We start from the raw sequence: 21,029 nt of genomic DNA, 5'->3' as shown, positions 1-21,029 counted from the left end.
ATTAACTGTAATTTCTGTGTGAACAGAAAGTCTGCACTTAATATTGGTAATTTACAACAGATATCTTGTAAATCTTTCACAGCACTCTACAACTTCAGGGTAGCATTAAAAGCATATTTCTAAGCAGTTTGAAGTCTAATCCATGAGGAGATTGCTTATCTACAAAGCCACCTGCATGCTGTAATTTGAAGTATTACGCTCAGAAAGGAGTCTGTAGAATATTTTAAGAGGCTTTTCTTTAATACTGTTTACCAAACTATTTTTTAAAGTATCCATCACACAACTTCCCTGCCCTCAACTAGTGAATCGCCCTCTGCTAACCTTAGGGGAAAAAAAAAAACCCCGATCATTTCCCCAGATATTTGCCTGTTGAACAGTGGTTTAACTCAATTCCTTCTTTCCATATAGCTCTTTCCATTTTTCTCATTGTTTCTCCCCACCGTTATAGATTTTTCTCACTCTGTTCATTCTTACAGAGAGCCACCTTCTCCATCCCAGCTGCCAGTTTTGGAATCATTAATATAGCCGGAAAATGGTAGTAGGAATGCTAGCTACTTTAGGAAACTGCATAAGAAGCAGTTAAGCTTTCTAGCATCACACAGCTGGGTCAGGTCAAACCAGTATAACTGCTATACTGGGTGAGCCTGGCAACAGGATATTCCCTGGGAGTACACCACATGTTCAAAGACATTTAATTTAAAGTGTCTTAATGCAGCACTGCTCAGCAGCTGAGTTGCCATAATTTATTGCGTATGGACTCAAGCCACCCAGGGGCAAGATAAAATGGTGGCTTAACACATTTTACCTTACTATCGGGAGTGGTTAAAAGCGCATGCACAGGCAGCTCTGATCATCTCTGATAGACCATTAAGGCATTATAGTTGACCTTTTTTGATTTAAGGGTCCTATTCAAAATTTTAAGTGGAAAATTGTTAAAAGCCAGTATAGAAATGCTTATGTTCCTTAAAGAACTCCTTTAAAGAAACATCTGATTGCCCCTCTCATCTGTGTAAATCACCAGCCTGGGTGTTGACATGATACATCCTTGGCTGTTGTAGAACCTCATATTGGGATCTCTGTGTGTGCTATGCATGTGTAGCACCACAAAGCATCCTCTCACGTACGCCCACAAGATGTCAAGAGCAGCTTGTAAATCACTGCACATCCTGGTGCACCCCTGCATGGGCACTGACAGCATCTAGCCTGTAATGAAACACTGTCAAAAGATTGTCCCTTAAAGGATAAATTTTATCACAAGTCTAAGAGGAAAATTCTGGTCTTGCTGTGGTCACTGGGAATTTTACAGCAGACTTGAAGGCAGCCAACATTTCATTACTATTTTTTAAATAAAACAAAAAATGCAGAGGACACATACATTAACTGGGAAAAAAAAAAAAGCTTTTGATTGAATATGGCTCAAAATGCAGCATCTGCCAAAAAAAACAACATTGGGCATCACTGGGAAGTGTTCTGAGAACAAGGCAGCCAGTCATTTTGCCAGCATATAGAGCCGAGGCACACCCGCATCCTGAGCGCTATACGCTACTCACTCTCCACATCTGAAGGTCACAACAGAGTAAGAGAAGGCACAGAATAGGATGACTAATTTAGCTACTCTTGAGAGAGCAGCTGCTTTACAAGGAAATGCTAGAAAGGCTGAAACTCTTCAGTTTAAAGAGAAGATAGCAGGGGGAGGATATGACTGATGCCTACAAAACTGCGAACGCAGTGGATATGGTGAATGCAGAACAGTTCTTCCACAAATCCTGCAATAGTAGGCATAGGGAAGACTTGGTGAAATTAGCAGATCAATTTAAAACCAATGAAGGACAGCACTGCTTTGCACAGAGCGCAGTGAACATCTGGAATTTGTTGGCACAAACTTGTGGAGACAGACATGACCAGTGCATTCAGGAAGGGACTTGGCAAATTCATAGACAACAAGTCTACAGATATCAAATGAAAGAAGCAGGGACACACTCTCTAACATCCCTAATCCGACACTTGTGGATACTGGTGGAATATTAGGGAGAAGAGTGACAATCTATCATCTGGCAGGCATTAAACTCCTAAATTGCATTTCTTTGTGGATGCAAACACATTACTGGGTTAGATGGTCCACTGATCTGCCCAAGCTGGACATTTAAGTTCTTAGGCATACTGTTATGAAGCAACAACAAATTTTTTTTTTTTTTTTCCTTCAGAAATATGGACCTTATTAGAAATTTTGACCAAATTCAGCTTGGCTTATACGGGTCAATAAGAGTTGCAGCTTTTTAAGCCAAGGCTGCTGTTAGTCTTCGTAGGGGAAATTCAATGGATCATTTCAGACTGATACATGTAAGAGGCAAAAAGTCACAGGTATTAGACACAGGTTTACTCCAGTATTTCTACTACAGTTTCAATCCATTTCAGTGTAGCTAATAGGCAAAACCTGAAGCATGGCTTGTAAAGTGTATCTTGATAAACAACAATGACAACACAGCACCACACAATCCTGGTCTCCCTGGATTATATGAATTTTGAGCTTGAAATTTCGAATTTTTGCAGCGTTGTTTTTCTGGCTTACCTTCACTGCACTGAAGCAGAAAGCGTATAGGACAATCAGAACTACAAAGCTTCGGGAAATGCTGTATAGTGCAGAAACGAACCCAGCAGCAGCTGAAATACAGACATCACATATTAGTTAATTTCTTCCTAAATGAAGATGTGCAATCAAAAGAAAAAAATTAAACAGCTCTTCCATCACGAGAGGTAAAGAGATAAAAATCAGAAATCACAAAGCTGGTTGTTGAGGGAACACCTTCAGTGCCCCAAATAAGCTTACAAAACTGTTTACAGCTAAGACTGAAAGCCTGATGCCACTGCACTCCATGTGTTTTCCATTGACTTGAGGTCCCATGCTATTGGTTTTTGTACTGAACATTCTTTTGCCAAAATATCAGTATGCCTCTTCATGCTGCTACCAAGGAGGAATGAAGTGATCTACAAAATTGGCAGTTTTCTAGGCAAACTCCACGTGGAGTTTTCCTCCTTTGCTTTGCTCCTGAGACACAGGAGACACCAGGTACCATCCAAAAGCATCCTAACTTGCTCAGTCAACCATGATTTGCACCATATTGAGATACACGAATGAACTTAAAGGGAGAGAGAAGGATGCCAGCTGATCTCTTGCTATACCTCCTTTGAGATCTTCCAGAAGAAGGGTAGGAAAAGCTGTCAGAATTAGGAGTTCAGCAGTCTCAACAATAGAGATATAGTGGCTGCAAAACCGTGCTCCAATTAGGATTCAACCTACACCAGAATCATCATTATTGACAGGATGAGGACTTTATCCAACATGTTATTTCCTCCAGGTCTGCTATGGTATTTATGAGACAAAAAGCAAAGAATACCTGTATCATCTGTACTAGTTTTAACCACTTGCCAAAGGCTATGTCTACAGTAGCAAGCAGAATGATGCAGTAAGCATGGCTCTGTGGAATGAAAAGTTCTGAGGATGTCATATTCATGGTATTCATGTTTGAGATGACTTACTGCAGACTATCTCTAGTCTGGTCCCACAGACTGTATGCTAATTAGTGTTTGGAGCACAATAGTTGCACCCTTACAGTGCACCTTTCTTTTAAGCTTCATCTAAATGGAATCCAGTTTGCATACTCGGACACCATTCCATGATGCAAAACAACATGTGTTAAGTGGGAACAAGGAGGAAGTTTGTTTCTGATCAAACTAAGATGACAGTGTAGATGCATCCCAATCTTCTCTGTTGCTTAAGGTATAATGAAAAACAAAACCCACCACTACCAACAAAAAAAACCAATGCATCATCTGTCATGGGCCTTGTTTAATCTCTGACTGAAATAACACCAAAACCATCACATATCCAGTATCTTGTGAACAGGCCTTACTATGGAACAATGCAAACATTTTTTTATTTTTATTTTTTCAATGGAATTTTAACAGAAATTATTTTTTTTTACGTTTTTCTTTTTTATAAATGTAGTAAAGATCCACATCAGACATGCCAGGAAAGAGCTCTTTGATGTCAACCACATTCTGCAGCCTACAGCACAACTTGCATACAACTTTTCAAAAGAAAAAAGAAATCTAATCAAGGGGGTCTTATTAGTATTTACCCACTGTTAAATGAATACCATTAGCTGTTTGAGCTTTAACATGCACTGTGCTTTAAAACATGCAATAATATACTCTAATCTAAGGTTATAAGCCCAGAAAGGGATAGCTCACGCTGCAACTGGCTACTTACCAGAACCACCAAAAAGCAACATGTCTATTTGCTCCAAAAGATATATACAGAAGGTGTTGATTTGAGGGAAAAGACCAAGAAGAGAAATTGCAGGAAAACAATATAAAAACACTAAAGAAAAAAAGAAGATGTATGTTAGAACACAGTCATACATCACAATGTATGGAGAACAGACAAACATGCATCATACCAGAATAAGAAACTGTTGCAATAAATTCTGAAGATTACTCAAGTGAGCATACCTTAACCTTAGCAGCAACGATTACACTTTCCTTCTCATATATTCAAAATAAATTATGCTATTTTACATGTAAGAAACTAAAGCTCAGAGGTTAACTTTAAGCTTTATTTTGGATAAAAGCAGCAGCAGAAAAAAACAGTGTTACGTAGCCTCCTTACTGCTTCTCAAATACTTTCAAAGTTATATTTGTTCTATTTAAAGTACAGAAATTTTAATTTGCAGACTCCAGAACCTTCTCCTTGAATCTGAGATGGTTCAAGCACAGGTATAACAACTCAATATAAACAAACAAAAGATATTTTAATGGCTAAGATCCTAAGTATCTTGGCTATCACAATATTCTGCCTCTGCCTGCAATCAACAGCAGACACTTAAAGCAGCATGTAAAAATGGGATAAACCTATAGCAAAACTTCCCCAGAATATTTCCCCAGCTTCCAGCAGGATGGACCTTGACTTTTCAGTAGTGAAAGTACATTAAAAACAGTCAAGAAACTCAGGGGTAAAACCCAGTCTGACATCTTTACATAGTCTCTTTCTAAACAGAAATGCTAATTACAGTCAAGGAAAAGCAGAAGTCGTAATTCAGGTAACCGTGCTGCTAGCCTTATGTTCTGTTCACTTCCAGCCACTCCTCCTTCCCATCCATTTACTCTTAGCTCCACCCTAGAAAATGCTAAGCACAGTTGTCTAGCAAAGCATCTAAACACACACTTGACCCAAGTCTCTGATACTGTCAACTTTCAAGGATACATGCACATGTTTAATCATGTTCTTACTGCTTCGCTGTACTAGTAGAGAATGTTCTGCATGATGAAGGAGAGAGATGTGTGTCAGCCACTCTTCATTGTAAGCAAGTATGTATTTGTCAGTTTACATGCTAGGAAGACTGCAGTTTCCTCCTATTCATTCTCATAAAAAGCAAATTAAACAACTCACTGGTACAACTTATTCCTCTTTCCACCCCACTCAAACTTTAAGAAGGTAACAATAGGATTTGTGTTCTTCGTTGAATGCTAATTTCATATTTTACTCCCAGCTCCTCTTACTAATGCATCTTGTGCTAAAATAAAACAATACACCGAGTTTGATCTGACAGCTTTTATCTTCATATTATACATTACTGCTATCTAATATTGTAAATCTTTCTGAGAAAGTCAAACACAGGAGAAAAAATTACATACTCAAGTGTTAAACACAGACAGGGCTCACTTAAGTATACTTGCATTCACAATGCACCCTTCATCACGACTTCCTGCCGCTGGCACAAATTATACATACGTAAGAACATAAGGAAACACTGTCTTCTCGATCTTTTACATGCAAAATGCCATTATTAATCTCCTCTTCCTTTACTAGTCTGCTATTTTTTTAGATATTCCACCAAGCCATACCAAGGCAAGCAAGAACCACTCTTGAAGACAGACAATGGCATGACAGCAAAATGCCCAGCAGACCACGTGGACTCGCCGTGGGATCACCTATCCCAAAAACTCACTGCTGAAACTCATAGGAGATCTTGTTCCTCGGGCAAAGGATTTGCAGAACTGCCAGAACTCATCTTAGGCTACTGACTTACAGTCCAAACGACTGCCTTTGCTGTAGTAACCTCAGAAAAACCCGAATAAGAGCACAGGAAGGAAGGACAAGACCAGAGACATTATCCTGTCTGTACACCAAAATATACAGGGGTGAATGTAAACAAGGAGGGAAAAGCTGGTTGGCTACAGCAATGTCCTCACCTCACCCTCTCTGTATTAATACCTTGAATAATCCTAACAACTCCTTTAGCTAAGGTAGCTTTGTTTATCTCATTCTGCACAAAGGAGCACACCAGAGAGGAAAATAAACAGTTGTCTCTTACAAAAGGATTGAATTTAGGAGCAGAGGTTTCCCTTGTGGGAGGCAGACAATAAAAGTAACTGATTAATCACTTGGAATTGCATTATGAATTCCAGAGAGAATTTGTTTAAGCATCACACATTTCCATACAGAACAACACCTTTAAGAGCTGGACCACTAAGGTGCTTATGTGAGCTGCTGGCACTTAACACTGCAGTTTGAAGGTTTCCTCTACATGAGTAGCTACCAGCTAAGTGTAGGAGGGGAACACAAATTTTGACTTTGGAAACTCTGGGTCTTTTGAGAAATGTAGAATGGTAACTCAGTGGCAATGTCACTGCAAACATTTTAGAAGTTTAGAAAATTATTATTTAAAAAAAATGATGTATCTGAGTACTAGTCCATTTGATGTGTAATAATACATACTTTTCCACAGGGAAAAAAAAAATAATGCGTTATTTCAGTGAGAAATTGTCTTTTTGTTCTCCCCCTCCTGAACATAGCAGAGGATAACATTCACAGAGGCTTTCTTCCCTGACAGAAGCTCAGTCATTGCTGAAAGTAGCAGGCAGAGAACTTGCTATCACAAAATTTTGCCACCACCTGATAGTTACTCTTCTGAGATGTCTGCCAAATAATTTCACTCACCTGTCTAACGTTTAAATGGTTTTATCACAAAAACTATCATACATTAAGTGCATAACTACTTTTGTCACTAGCCATACATGTAGCACCTAGTGACTGAGGTTGGCTCTGTCTGTGCCCTTCACTTGCACTACGTACGTTAATCTAGCAAAAAGGTCAACCGAAATAAGGAATTCAAGATGAAAACCATAGTTAGAATGAATTAAAGCCATGATCCCCCAACTAATATAAATCAACAGCAGAACCACCATCCATTTAAAATAAAACAGAATCAGATCCTAAATAGATTGCTTGAAAAAAGATGGACCTGTTAAAAACTGCATTTCTAAGTAATCAGGTTACACATCTAACAAATTTCCACTGATTTTCTTTTATAATCTTGTTTCAAGACTTTTATCATAGTATGCTATGCAGCATCACACTAGCTCCTCGGTAAGTCCTTTCTGTGATTTCCATCACTTTAGCTTCTTACCATAGTAAACACCTGAAAGAGAAGACTTTTCCTTTCCTCGGTATCTGTAATGTAGAGTCAAAAATCCCTTGATTTCCCAACATATCAACTCTGAATACTACAATAAATTGAGTAAAATACAAATTTAAAAGTTACCATATGATGACAAACCAATAAAGAAATATCAAAAATACATAGCAAATAGGCAAAAATGCAAAATGATAGCAACATTTCATTGGTATTCAGCGGGGCCTACTTCCCTCCTCTTTTTATTGCCAAAATCAAATACTTCTATACCTTTAGTGCCTGAGGGAATCTATACTCAAAGTGCAGCAAGATGCTGGAGGATGCCACACTGCCATGGCTTACAGAAGTAGCTGCACTGTGAACACTTGCAAGGATTCATGGCAGCCAGAAGTTGGGACTCCCGTAAGAGACAAAGCAAGGAATAGCCAAACCGCGGCACCAAACATCACTTGAACAAATACACCTTGGCAAAATAAGAATAGGGGACAAGCAAAGGGATATGATTTCTTCTTCCTCTCTCGTTAAACTGAGCCCATATTTCCTCTCTCCCCCACCTCCTCCAGGCTGTTTCAAGAACCTGCTCTACCACCTCTTTTGAGGCCAGCCAAAATTAGCACATTCATAACCACACTTTGTTTTCTTATTCTGGTTGCTATAGTTTTTCATTTATCTCTATCCCAAGTGTCATTTAAGATTCTCATTGAATTATTTATCAGCATTTTTACTGTTCACCTTTGACAGGCAGAGAAAATAAGATGTAAGAAGAAACTTTAATGAGACCAAAGGAAAGTAATGAAAGAAACTAATGAAAATAAGTGAGATGCAGGTCTTCATTATTCCCCTGTTTCTGGTGAGAAGGATTGGGAGTCAATGAACCCATATAAAGGACCAGAAGGCTTTCCTAAAAATAGTATGCCTTTCAGGCAGTAATAGCCTGACTTGAGTACAGCAACAAGCAAGTACAACAGTCACAGGTGAACAAAGACCTCAAAGGTCATACACTCTATATCACAAAGTTTTTTCCTCTACTACGGAAGGTTTTCCTGGTTCTAAATTCACAAACCAACGGGTCACCTTTGGTACACCATGACACAGTTCTTGGGAAGTTTTCACAACTTTTACAGTAAACTTTAACTTTTCTACTTCATACCTAACAGTGTTGCACTACTTGACCCAAGTGCAGTTCAGCACTCTTATCTGTGGCACAACTAGAGCAGCATCACAGTTACAGACTGCAAGTGCCAACGGATCATTAGCCCCGTTTTGGGGCAATATCTGAACGTCCTCAGCCACCTCAGAACATGATTCCAGAAGGAAACAGGTTGGAAGAGCTACTGTGGAGTTGCCGCTCCACACTAACTCATCACGTGGACAGCAAGATGAAACTAAACCAAGAAAAAACATGTTCTTCATGAGCAGAATGTCCATCTGAGGACTTGGCACAGATTAGCTTCCAGGCATTACATTTAAAACTCAGCTTATTCTGCAGTAACTCCTCTGCACAGACAAGCCCTTACAAAGATTAACTGCATTTCACAGATGATGTCTTTTGCTAATAACATCAGTGACTGTTAGTTTTCTATAGAGACTTTTCTATGAGCCTCATTTCATTAAGAACTCCTTTTACGTGAGGGAAGGTTGCCAGCTGCCCCCGGCCCCCCTACACCCATCTTAAGTCATTCCAAATGTTTCTATCAATTTGACTTAGAGTTGTGCCTCCATAACATGCACTTGATTGCCAACATGGGAAAACACAGGCTTCCCCGGCTAACGCTTAATTCATTTTTACAGTCCTAGGAAAAATATTGACTCACCTATTACATGGTCTCTGGCTGACTGGAGAGATCTAGGCGAAAAGAGCTTCAAGCCATACACTGTATAAACTGGAGGATTTGTGTCTTTAGATCCAGCATCTAGCAGCAAAATAAGGCCACACAATATACAAAAATATACAGGTCTGCTGTAGGTTATGATTTTATTGTGCCCCTGGAAGAAAAAAAAAAAAGTGTTTGAATTTTGTATTCATCCTCTTACTGCGTGCACTGCATTAACCTGGAGAGAGGGTCAGGAGTCAGACAAAATATTTTAATGACTTATACATACTAATTAATAATAAAAATGTTACAAGGTATTTTATCTTCTCCAGAGGAGACTTTCAAAAGGTACAAAAAGCAGTTAAGACTAACTCCAGCAATCATTTATGCTTTTCAAAATCCAACCTTCTGGACCTTTCAAAACACACTAATTGCAGAAGTTGTCATTTTCTGTGGAGAAAAAAAGCCTCAATCTGTCTGAACCTTTCTTTTCAATAGAAAAAGAATTTTTCTCTATATTACTTTAATGAATGTCTGCTTCAGGTAGCTTGGCTTTTTTTTTTTTTTTTTTTTTTTTTTACTTTATGAAATATAAAATTAATTTTTAATCGCATCCTGGGAAGTAAAAAAATAGTAAGGCACCTCTTAGGTGCAGTGTGAGGCATGGAGATTGATTTTTTGCACCAATACAATTCAATTTTTTTTGTTGATTTGAACTGCCTGACAGCAAATCAGTGTCCCTCCTGGAGGGGGTGACACTCATCAGCAGTTTCTGGTCTCCCTCTCATGCAGCACTTTGAAAGGATGATCCAAATTAATTAATCTGTGGGAGGATCCTTATCTTACATCTTTCATACATGTCACACAATTGATTCGCACTAATCCTACAAAACACTGCTGTGGGGCTGTGGGCCAGGGAGAATAACAGACGCTTAAGAAAAATCTTAATAGTTCTCCTGGTAGGAAGCTTAATGGTAAGAAAGACATTTTAAACACTGGTGAGTCAAAAGATTCCTTGAGTGTGAAAAGCCAAGAGCAAAGCGACAAGGATTCCAGTTTGCCTTGCATAAAGCTGCTGTGAAACTGTTCTTATTTGTAAAACATGACTTAAGTGAGTATAGTAAAAGATCATTTCTTTTTTGAGTCTACTTGCTGATTTGAAACAGCGGCTGTATTTGTTTGGCTGCCAGCCAAGCTCATATGTTAGCATTGCTATTAACTGATCTGTACTCTCTTTTGGGATCAATCAGTTAACAAGGTGGCAGATTGCAGGGAACTGGCGGGCTTATATTGCACCTCACATCCATGGAATATGAATCAAGTTGGACTGACAAATCCTAGCTGTTTAATCAGAGTTTCAATTTTACTAATGCTTTTAAAAAAAAAAAAAAAATAGGACACATGTCCATGAAATAATCAAAGGAGAATTAGAAAGATAAAAATCTGACTTTAAAAAAAAATCACTTAAAATACTACTTTCTGGCTGGTTTTAAACTTCAGTGCATTTATCTTAAATACGAGCTGTGCCTTAGGAAAAGAAACCAGTAAATATTACATCTAAACAATTGCTTAATGATTTATATCCTGATGTGCACTCCAGACCAAAGTCTATTTTATCGTGATGTTACATGCTTGTCTTATCTCTTGAATTACAGAACCCAGGTTTTATCTTTGCATGGTAATTATTTGAAGGCAGTTGGGCAAGACGGATGACTAGAAGTCCAGAGGTTTAGCTCCCCACACCTTTCAGTTCCAAGCAGAACACTGACATACTCAATTAGGTTTACAGTGTATATTTAACTCTTACTTCTGAAGTAGTTCATGGTGTGCTGGGTGAAGAACTGGCTGGATGGCAGGGCTCAAGTAGTTGTAGTGAATGGGGCTGCATCTGGCTGGCGACTGGTCACCAGCGGTGTTCCTCAGGGCTCAATTCTAGGGCCAGTTCTGTCCAATGTATTTATCAGCTATCTGGATGCAGGAGTTGAATGCACCATTAGCAAGTTTGCTGATGATACCAAACTGGGAGGTGCTGTTGACTCTCCTGAGGGACAGGAGGCCTTGCAGAGGGATCCAGATAGATTGGAGCATTGGCTTATGATTAATGGGATGAAATTTAACAAGTCAAAATGCCGGATTCTGCACCTCGGATGGAGTAACGCCGGGCACAAGTATAAATGGGGAGGGGAGCGGCTGGAGAGCAACCCTGCAGAAAGGGATCTGGGGGTGCTGCCGACAGCAGACTCAATATGAGTCAGCAGCGTGCCCTGGCAGCCAAGAGGGCAAACCCCATCCTGGGGGCCACCAAACACAGCATGACCCGTCAAAAGAGGTGATGATCCTGCTGTATTCAGCGTTGATGCAGCCTCACCTTGAATGCTGTGTGCAGTTCTGGGCACCACAATTTAAGAAGGATGTGAAGGTCCTTGAACACATCCAGAGGAGGGCAACAAAGCTAGTGATGGGGCTGGAAGGCATGTCCTATGAGGAGGGCTAAGGACTTTGAGCTTGTCTAGTTTGCAGAAAAGGAGGCTGAGGGGTGACTTCATGGTTCTCTACAGCTTCCTGAGGAGGGGACATGGAGAGGGAGGTGCTGAGCTCTTCTCCCTGGGATCCAGCGATAGGACGCGTGGGAATGGTTCAAAGCTGCGCCAAGGGAGGTTCAGACTGGACATTAGGAAGCATTTCTTTACCGAGAGGGTAGTCAAACACTGGAACAGGCTTCCTAGAGAGGTGGTCGATGCCCCAAGCCTGTCAGTGTTTAAGAGGCATTTGGACAATGCTCTTAACAACATGCTTTAACTTGGTGACCCCTGAACTGGTCAGGCAGCTGGACTAGATGATCATTGCAGGTCCCTTCCAACTGAAATAGTCTATTCTACTCCATTCTAAATAAATCACTCTTACCATGCTAACAACAATAATGCTAGTTAGGATTGAGGAGGCAGCTTTCCAAGGCTGTCTGAACAGCCTGCAAAATGTGAACAGATACTACCTTCCCTATCTTCCAGGTGGCGGTGGGGAATGAGACAGAATCCTGAAAAGGAATTCTTGCCTACTATTGGATTAACAGGAGCAAAGCAATGGAGCAGCAATGCACTCAGAAGGATGCTGGCTGCACAGCTGTCGCACTGCTTGCGATTCACTCGAGCTGAATGAGCTTCCCAGAGCACAACAGATACTCCGGTCCCCACAGCTGGGGAACAGGCAACACAAGCAAGAGGAACTGCTGTGAGTGTTAGTGCTGTATTTCACTGTCATTTACATCCTTTGTGTGAGGGGGATTATTCGGGACAGGATTGGTTTGAGGCCAACAGCCGACACCTTCTAGGAGAGAGAGGATCACTGGGATGGTGCATCACCTCCTGAAAGCCACAGCCAGGGGATGGACAGTACATTTCCTCTTTTCCAGGTTTTAGAAACAAAAAAATAAGGCAGAAGCCCTATTATGCCTGCCACTGACAGGCCAAGCTAGGCAGCCCCTCACCAAAATAGGTATGTGGCAATGCAACTTATCAACAAGGTATTTTAGATATTAAGGGCTCATTGTGTTCTACTCGACAAACTCATCAAATTATGGTATGCAAAACTGATTTCATCTTGGTAAAACTACTCCACTCTGTGTTCTCCTTCAGAAGAATTTAAATAATGAAGCAGGATTCCTTTTATATTTTACATCTGATTTGTTGAACAATCTTTTTTTTCCTCTGCTGATAAAAATTCCAGTGAAAACTCTTCCTTTCCCTAAGTCTGCCAAAAAATGTCACTGACTTTTTCAGGTCCATGTTTCTCATGAATATGTTTCAGAAACATATTCACATCCTAGCACTGGTGCATCTCATATTTGGATAAAAATATTAAGATTTTCAACAAAGCTAGAATAATTTCATGAACACTTCCATTTAATAAAATAGCACTTTTGACTGCAAAGCATTTTGATGGGGAAATTTCAGAAAGATCTAATGATTTTTTTGTTTGTGGGTGCACACATGCAAGAGGAAAAAGACGGAAGGCTTTTTATATAAAGAAAAGTGTGTGTGCTCAGTTCTACAGAAATGCTTACAGGGACAAATTAAAAATACTTTTTAAGTGCTTTATGGGATTTATGAAACTGCCTATGGTAGCTACCCAACTGAGTAGCTATCTGCTTTAGTAAGTAATGGAACCGAGACAATGAAGTTACGCAAGCGATTCTGTAAATCTTATTAAGAGCATGACTGCAATCTTTCAAAGCTCAAATGCCTTTGTAAACCTGAGCTAGAGCCTGAGCTATACAGGTATCTTATGAGGGACTTACAGACAAGCTCTCACGGTCCTTCTGTATAGCCATTTACCACAGACACAGCCTTTATTGCCCAATCTGCTGCTGCCTCTAACCAATAACAAAAGTAACTCTGCAGTCAAAGCCACTTGTCTAAAACCTTGAAATGCACATGACAAGGATCTCTTGGATCTCCAAATTTAATACCCTGCAGTCACTGGCACCTCCCTTATATTCTGCTGTTAATAAACTGATACACCTCACACTTGGGATGGACTTTATTTTCTTCTCCCACCACTCCAGCGAGGAGGCTGTTCCTGAATTTCACCATCCCAGAACCACATACCCCTGTGTGAACAGCAACTAAAGGCCACCAGCTCCCAATGGACCAGAACTGGAAGGCTAAAGCACAGGCTGACAGGAAAATTAGGCTCTCATCTTGTCGCAGGCAACAGTACTAAACCTGCAGCTACAATAAATGTCAGTAGCCAGCATGAGCTGTAGAACCTGGGAATTTCCAACTTCAACACCAAAGCTAATCAAAACAGAATTATTATCACAATTCAATGAGTATAAATAAATACAAAATTCAAAAACACTAGCTGAGTTAGATAGGTTCTTCTATATACTGAAACTCATCCCTTACCACAGTGACAGTATACAGCAATACACAGTGTTCAACTCAGAGACCTTAGCTGTCACAGCATGGTATGGGGGGCAAAAAATAATCTTATCTCCAGTAGAATTGTACCAGACTACCAGATTTCATAGGGTTTAATCAGCCAGCTCGTCCTCAACACCAGGAAGTGAATACACCGGTGCTCGGAAGGAGTTCAGAACAAAAGCTTATGCATCCCTAGGCACTGTGTTTTCTGAATTCACTGGTTGGTATTTTAAAGCAGAGTCTTTCAAAATGGTATAGGCTAGAGATGACAAAGTCACATCAAACAGTAACACAGTCTGCATGTGAGAGATAGGGAAGAAGTTTGGAACCTCCTTGGCAGGCATGGATAACATAAGGCATTAGCGGCTACTCATGGATCCAAAAATAGAAATTAATTCTGTGTACAAATCTGTAGCTTGCAATGGTTTGTTTCACATTAAAAAAATCTCATCTGCATTTTCATTCATGGACATGGTACTGATCATTCTTTAATCCCTCTGCTGTTCTGCATCCTTACATTAACATCAAGAGATGTTACTCTCTTTAATTTTAATGTAGTCACATGAATTATGAAACAGTAGATGGAGTATCTTTTCTCGCCTTCTTGTTGTCTTATTTTTGTGGTGCTTACTAGCTTAAGCAAGCTTTTACAAATATCTATTGTGTTAAAAAGATATAATGTAGAAACAGCTAATCTTCTATTCTAACTTGATCTATAATACCTCCTACCTTTAAAACCCTCTGTGGAAAAACTCTCTAAATTTTATTTCCATTGGAGTTCCTATGGTGCACCAAAAGGTTTGCAAGAAAACATCCCTGATAAAGTTTTAGGAAAGCATATGTAAGATGGGAATACACCTATTGTTACTTTGCTACACTGCTGCATGACTTCCAGAATACAATATGGTGAATAATACTTGTAACGGTATTGTGGCAGTCTGAAATGCAAACCTGGATTCTGCACAGAAAATGTTCTGTTTAAACTTCATTAGCTACTTTGTCTTTAATACTATAAAAAAACATGGGCTAGATAAGTTTATAATGAAATTTTGATTAAACTGTTTGCCACCCACTTCAAACAAATGTACACATTACTGATGTCTGAATAAGTACAAACTATTTGATTACAGTTCACATTATTATGTCTATACACATGCTAGCTGAACTGAAAAATAACATTATTTTAGTCCCCCAAACTCCCAACTTTTCACGGAGGTAGGAATATTTCTTTAATGTACTGAAAATATTACACTTCAATGTGTAAGCTGCTGTTTATTAACCTTCCCTACTTTTATGCAGACAGCTATTTCCTGTGAATGCATTACAACCAAAAATACTGTAAGTTTGCCTCATAATAACTGGCATGAAAAAGAAACTAAGAATCTTCCGAAATCCATGTCAGTGAAATGTGTAGCATACACTTCTAAATAACCTAAATTTCAAGTTCAGCCTGCATTTCTAGCCTCTAAACTAACAAAAATAATTGCTCCCTGCCAAAGGGTAATGATCCAACAGACCTGCAGTTTTCAACGTGCTGGTTTTGAACCCTGATGGAAGAGAGGGGGTCCTCAAAAACATTCAAAGAGCTAAATAAGAAATGTGAGCAACTAAGCAGCCGGTGTAAAAGCAAGCAAGGGACCTTGTGACCACTGAAATGTCTTCCAAGATCCGCAAATCAAAAACGCTGAGGCACTGTGACAGGTGGAGGGGTCAGGTTGCAGTTGTAGGATGATGCTCCTAAACCAGTCCTATTATGAGGACAGACTTGGGTAAGGAACTGGTCCTTTGCAAGGTGGTTGTCACCATCAGAGTTCAATTTCCCAGATATACTCAACAGACAAATAGCAACCAGCAAAGACCCTTACAGCCTGCATTCACCCACATATTTGGCCATTTCTTCAGGACACAAGCACAGAAACTGTGACCGTATTATAACAAAGGGAAAACACCTGTGCTATTTGACAAGCTAATAATACTATTGAGAAATACATCTGCAATAACAAATTTAAAAAAAAAATAAAATATTTAAAGACCCAACTGACCAACGACTGAGCTGCTAATCTGGAACTTCTGCTGTTTTCAGTCACTGCTTCTAGAGGAAAGCAAAGAAAAAGCTTGTCTGATGCCACAGGATTGAATTTCAGCAAACTAGTCCAGGTCCAGATGCATTTGTTTTTACTGCACATTTTAGCTTAAAGAAAAAGCACTTTGCTAATAGCAGTGATAAATTCAAATAGCTTAAAATTAATTAAACGTAGTACAAAGTCTCAAAATTACAGACATCATCTTGCTCATTTTCATAGATCGCCTAGAACAGCAAACTACTTATACCGGTTTCACTGAACAGCCAACTGTTTCACAGTACATATGGGATAATAAAGGAGAAAGACTTGTTCTACTGGCCGAGACTTACATGTATTGGTGAAGCAGGATCAGGCTGAACGCTCTAAAAACAAAACAGAAGAAAAAAGTTTGCTTATAGGATTTTGCCTTCAAAGAAGTTAAAAGAGAATTCAGCAATTGGGTATGAACTTGTGTCCTACCTTTAGGAGAGAATACTGGCAGCTGGCCATCACGAGACAGAACAACAGAACCCAAATGTCTTTACAGAAGCCTTGATTCAGAGTCAGGAATCCAAGAAGTGAAACAAGAACCACTAGAAGGACAGCAAACACATTCTCCTTTATATCTTCTGTCCTATGTGAATAAAAGTGTTAAGAGAAGTACAAATATTTATATATTAATTAGAGCAAGGCAGGTCCATTTGCAGCTGGTATGAACTGTCAGTGCTGGAGCTATCAGAATTTACAGGATCTGAGGTTTCGTTCTCGAAACTACTTTTCCATGTTCAATGTATTTCACCCCCGTGCCAAAGACCTTATCCACTAGGATAGCTAAAACGTATAGAAAAAAAGGCATAGGCAAGGAAGTCCAGCACCCTCCAATCTCAATTCCCAAACAGAATTCCACAGTGAAGCTGATTTGAATGTAGGCAAGTGTATGTTTATTTTAAAAAAAAACCAAAAACAAAAGACCCACAAAAATCCCCAACACCCAAACACTTTTAAATGAGGAAATAAGGCATTCATTTAATGAAAAACATACGTCTGACAACAAAGAATTAGATGAAAGACCAAATTTGTCATCCGATGTTTTATTCGTTTTATCTGTTCTATTAGAACATGGAAGCTGAGATAAAAAACAATGTTAATATTCAGGCTATAACAAAAGAGTTTATCAGCAGATGCTTTCCATGCAATTGAAACACAGAGATAAGACACTACAATCAAGTAAGTATCTGCTCTGGACCCAAGCTCCCTGACTATATAGCCTGATTTCTGCAGCATATAAGACTGTCATCTGAAATTTCTGCTGTGGAGCCCATATTAACATATATGGCATAGCACCCACCCAAAAGCAGAGATAGGAGAGCCAGCAGCCATTAGGTATGGAGACTAACATGTTTGAAGGTCCTAATAGTCTGGCAGATTACCATGTGAGGTCTAATAGCAAAGAGTACTGTGTGAAGCGTCAATGCCAAATGCAACTGACGGACTAGAAAAAGGAGAGATGCCAAGACAATAATTTTTTTCTAAACAAATAAACCTGCACTGGAACAGAGGGAGCAGCTGAAAGATCTCCTCCTGAATATCACTAATTTATTTTTTTTTTAAAGATTGGAGTACTTGGTTTACAATACCCTGGGACCCTTCCACTTCTGTATTTTTGCACCAAAACCTGATTGTCTCATCAGAAAGCTCAGAACCATTGGATCCAACAGCTGAGAGTCAAATTAAAGACTAGTCTACAGGCCTGGTTCTCACATGAATCAAAGTCTCTGCTGGAAGATGAAGGGTAGCAAGAACCACCAAAACCAACTCTGAAGAAATACATTTTCTTCAGCTTAAAGCAAAAAAGCATTTATCTACTCAACCTGAATATAAGACACTAATACAACGCTCGCTTTTTCCTTCTCTAGTGGTCTGCATTGCTCTATGGACATGTGGAGCCACCCACTGTAACACTACATAGAGTTGCATTAAAAAAAAAAAGCTTACCTGTCCAACAATGCCAACAAGGTCAGACGATCATACCAGACTTTAATCCATTTGCCAGGGAATATAATAAATCTGTAAAACTGCCTGTTCAGTTTCCGTTGTGCTGAAGAACATGAAGAATCCTCAGCGTCCTGGCTGGGTTGCTTTAAAAACAAACAAACCAGAAATACACAAAACTCTTTCACATTGACATATGGCTGCCAGCAAAACAGGTGTTTAAAAGGCCAAATTTACATGAAGTTTCAGATATTTTTTTTTTTCTAAAAGGGATAGTGGGAGCATATTTATTTTCTTCGTTTTAAATTAGAAACAAAAATATCGCACCAGATTAATTATTGCAGACGGACAGAAGCTATATCAATTGTGGAGCTCAACAGTGATAATATGCTTTAAACATAAACACTAAATATTTGTTTAAAAAATAATTATTTTTTAGTCCCGATCCACTGCTTGTCTAAAGTTTCTTTTTGAAGATTTTTCCATGTGTCAGGCTAATTACAGCATGACACAGAACCCCACATGATAGGACAAATCCTTGTTTTTATTAAAAGAAAAAAATCAAGTAGGCTTTAAGGCCTAGAGGCATGACTTATCAACTCTCCTTCCAGAACACAGCTTTGTTTATCTTTCCTGAGATGCTTCTAATACCACATCAGGGGTGCATCCTCAAGAACAGCAAGAGGAGAAAAAAAAAATTGCAAACAAGCACAAACAGCATAAACATCACTAGTTTAAGAGCCTCTAATCTTACCATCACAATCATAAATCCATCCCTTTGAATACTGCTTTTGTCAGATTCTAAGGCCTTTTCTTCTTGTCTGTTTGAACTACAGCATTTCAGATATCCTCCAACTCTACACCTGCACTCCTTCACCAACACTTGTGGGGAGGGAGGCTTATCTACAGACCATCAGCCAAGCCTGCAAAGCTACACAACAGAACAAAAAAACCTCTGCAAAGTAGTGGTTTCTTTCCAAGGTACACCAATAATTGATTTTATGGGGGGTGAGGGGGGCAATCACTTATTTTTCTTTCCAAGAAGAATCTGAGATTTCTAATCACTATAAAGTCTAGTGGCTTTCTAGCTCCTTCTAGCCCCCGCCTTGTTAAAGATAATTAATCAACATTAGATAACAAATAAACCTATTACAGAACTCTAGGCAACACTTACATTAGAATTATTTGTGTTATATTCACTTTCCCAGTCAGAGAAGGGGATTTCTGTGTAAAGTAATTGATCACCTTCTTGAATTGCAACCGTTAGCAAAACACAGGTTTTTAAACAACCTGTCCACCTGCACAAAGGAATTGTTATATTCTCTCTCAGATTATTGGAATAATTTCTGATCTTCACTTTCCAGGAAAAGGAATTTTACACATAATTTACATAGGACTTAATGTATTGCTGCGTGTAAGCTGGGAACTAACTCACTGATATCCTCAGTCTGCTACCAAACATGAGGTAAAACAGGCTGGCTTAAGCTTCAGAGAAAGAAATTCAAGTTTATGCATTTCACCTCATGCCTCCAATTGACTAAAAGCATACAGCCACACAGTGCTGGGTAGCTCAGCCGCTATCAGCACAGGACAGTAACACAGTCATGTTTCTGAGCATTCAGACATGCAACAGGGTGCTGGGCTGTTCAGCATTCTTTAATTTATTAACAATTCCAAGTAATTTAAAAGCTGTGAGACTGATTGCAATCTTTTCACTACACTGATTTTAAAATCTAAAAGTAGTTTAGGAACTCCAAATTTTAATATTTCTATTACCACTTTAAACAGTCTCTTAATTATGGAGTTGGGGTATTTTTAAAGAAAAACTGTATTTTAAAATATTACAGTTGCTAATACTGGCACAGTTTTGCTTCTCTTGTGTCCTATTTCCCAACAGAAAGTAATGTGAAACTCAATCAACTGCGATCATTAACTTCACTCATCTAATCTAGATTGCTCACTATAACTGAATAAAAAAATCAAAATGGCGGCAAAGAGTCCATTAAAAACACCTGAGGATCTGATTGTTCTGTCCTCAGAACAGCTTAACACATATTTAACTGAGTGCAGAAGTCAACATTTTGGCTCCCGAGGAACTGTAACGTTTGGATGAAGTCCATTACATGAGGCTCGCAGTACTTGGGCTGGAATCAGATTTTGGAGCTACATTTGGGAAACTCTCTGACTAGCCCTGAGCAAGTCACTAAGTCTAATTGTGCCTCCTATCAAAAAAGGGCTTATAAAAATTCACTTCATAAATTTGTATGGTGTCAGAGGCAGCCTGAAACCCTAGCTTCATTGAAATCAATGACAAAACTTTTCCTGACTTACATAGGCTCAGAATTTCATGTTTAATAAAAAAAAATTCAGAAACCAGGACGTTCTGAAATTACTGCCTGGCGCTGTTACAAACTTGCTATGTGATCTTGAGCAATATGTCTTACTTCCTAATGATGCAGTTTTCCCAGAAGAGGGGGGAAAAAAAAAAAAAAAAAGACATGATAATTGTTCTCTAATTTACAGGCAGTTTACAAGATTATAAATATCTGGAAAACATCTGAGCCTTTAGATGGAAGTCTCTGTCCAAATCCGAAATACACAATTCAGGACCATTTCCTGATTTTTAATTTAAAAGAGTTCCTTTATACAAGTTGCTTCTAGCTTTAAGTTCCTGTGCAAAATCTAAGATGAAAGATAATTAACTGGCATTCTAAGGTTATTCATAAATATCAAACTAGAATTTGCCATGGAAGAAAAGAGAAG

The 21,029-nt window shown here is 39.1% G+C and overlaps 1 protein-coding gene across 2 annotated transcripts in view; it reads right to left on the bottom strand.

Annotated features, from left to right (window-relative positions):
- The window catches only part of PCNX2 (pecanex 2), a 157,968-nt gene that overhangs the window by 98,857 nt on the left and 38,082 nt on the right, over nt 1-21,029 (bottom strand). For both annotated transcript variants that reach the window (XM_030036214.2, XM_030036215.2), the window contains 6 exons: nt 18,270-18,412; nt 16,755-16,908; nt 16,625-16,657; nt 9,290-9,461; nt 4,271-4,381; nt 2,570-2,661 (listed from right to left, as the gene is read on the bottom strand). In XM_030036214.2, the coding sequence (XP_029892074.1) occupies nt 2,570-2,661; nt 4,271-4,381; nt 9,290-9,461; nt 16,625-16,657; nt 16,755-16,908; nt 18,270-18,412 (705 nt within the window). The remainder of the gene's footprint in view (nt 1-2,569; nt 2,662-4,270; nt 4,382-9,289; nt 9,462-16,624; nt 16,658-16,754; nt 16,909-18,269; nt 18,413-21,029) is intronic.

This window comes from Aquila chrysaetos, chromosome 13 (assembly GCF_900496995.4).
Source record: "Aquila chrysaetos chrysaetos chromosome 13, bAquChr1.4, whole genome shotgun sequence".
NCBI lineage: Eukaryota > Metazoa > Chordata > Aves > Accipitriformes > Accipitridae > Aquila > Aquila chrysaetos.
This window is presented reverse-complemented; position numbering and strand designations above follow the sequence as displayed.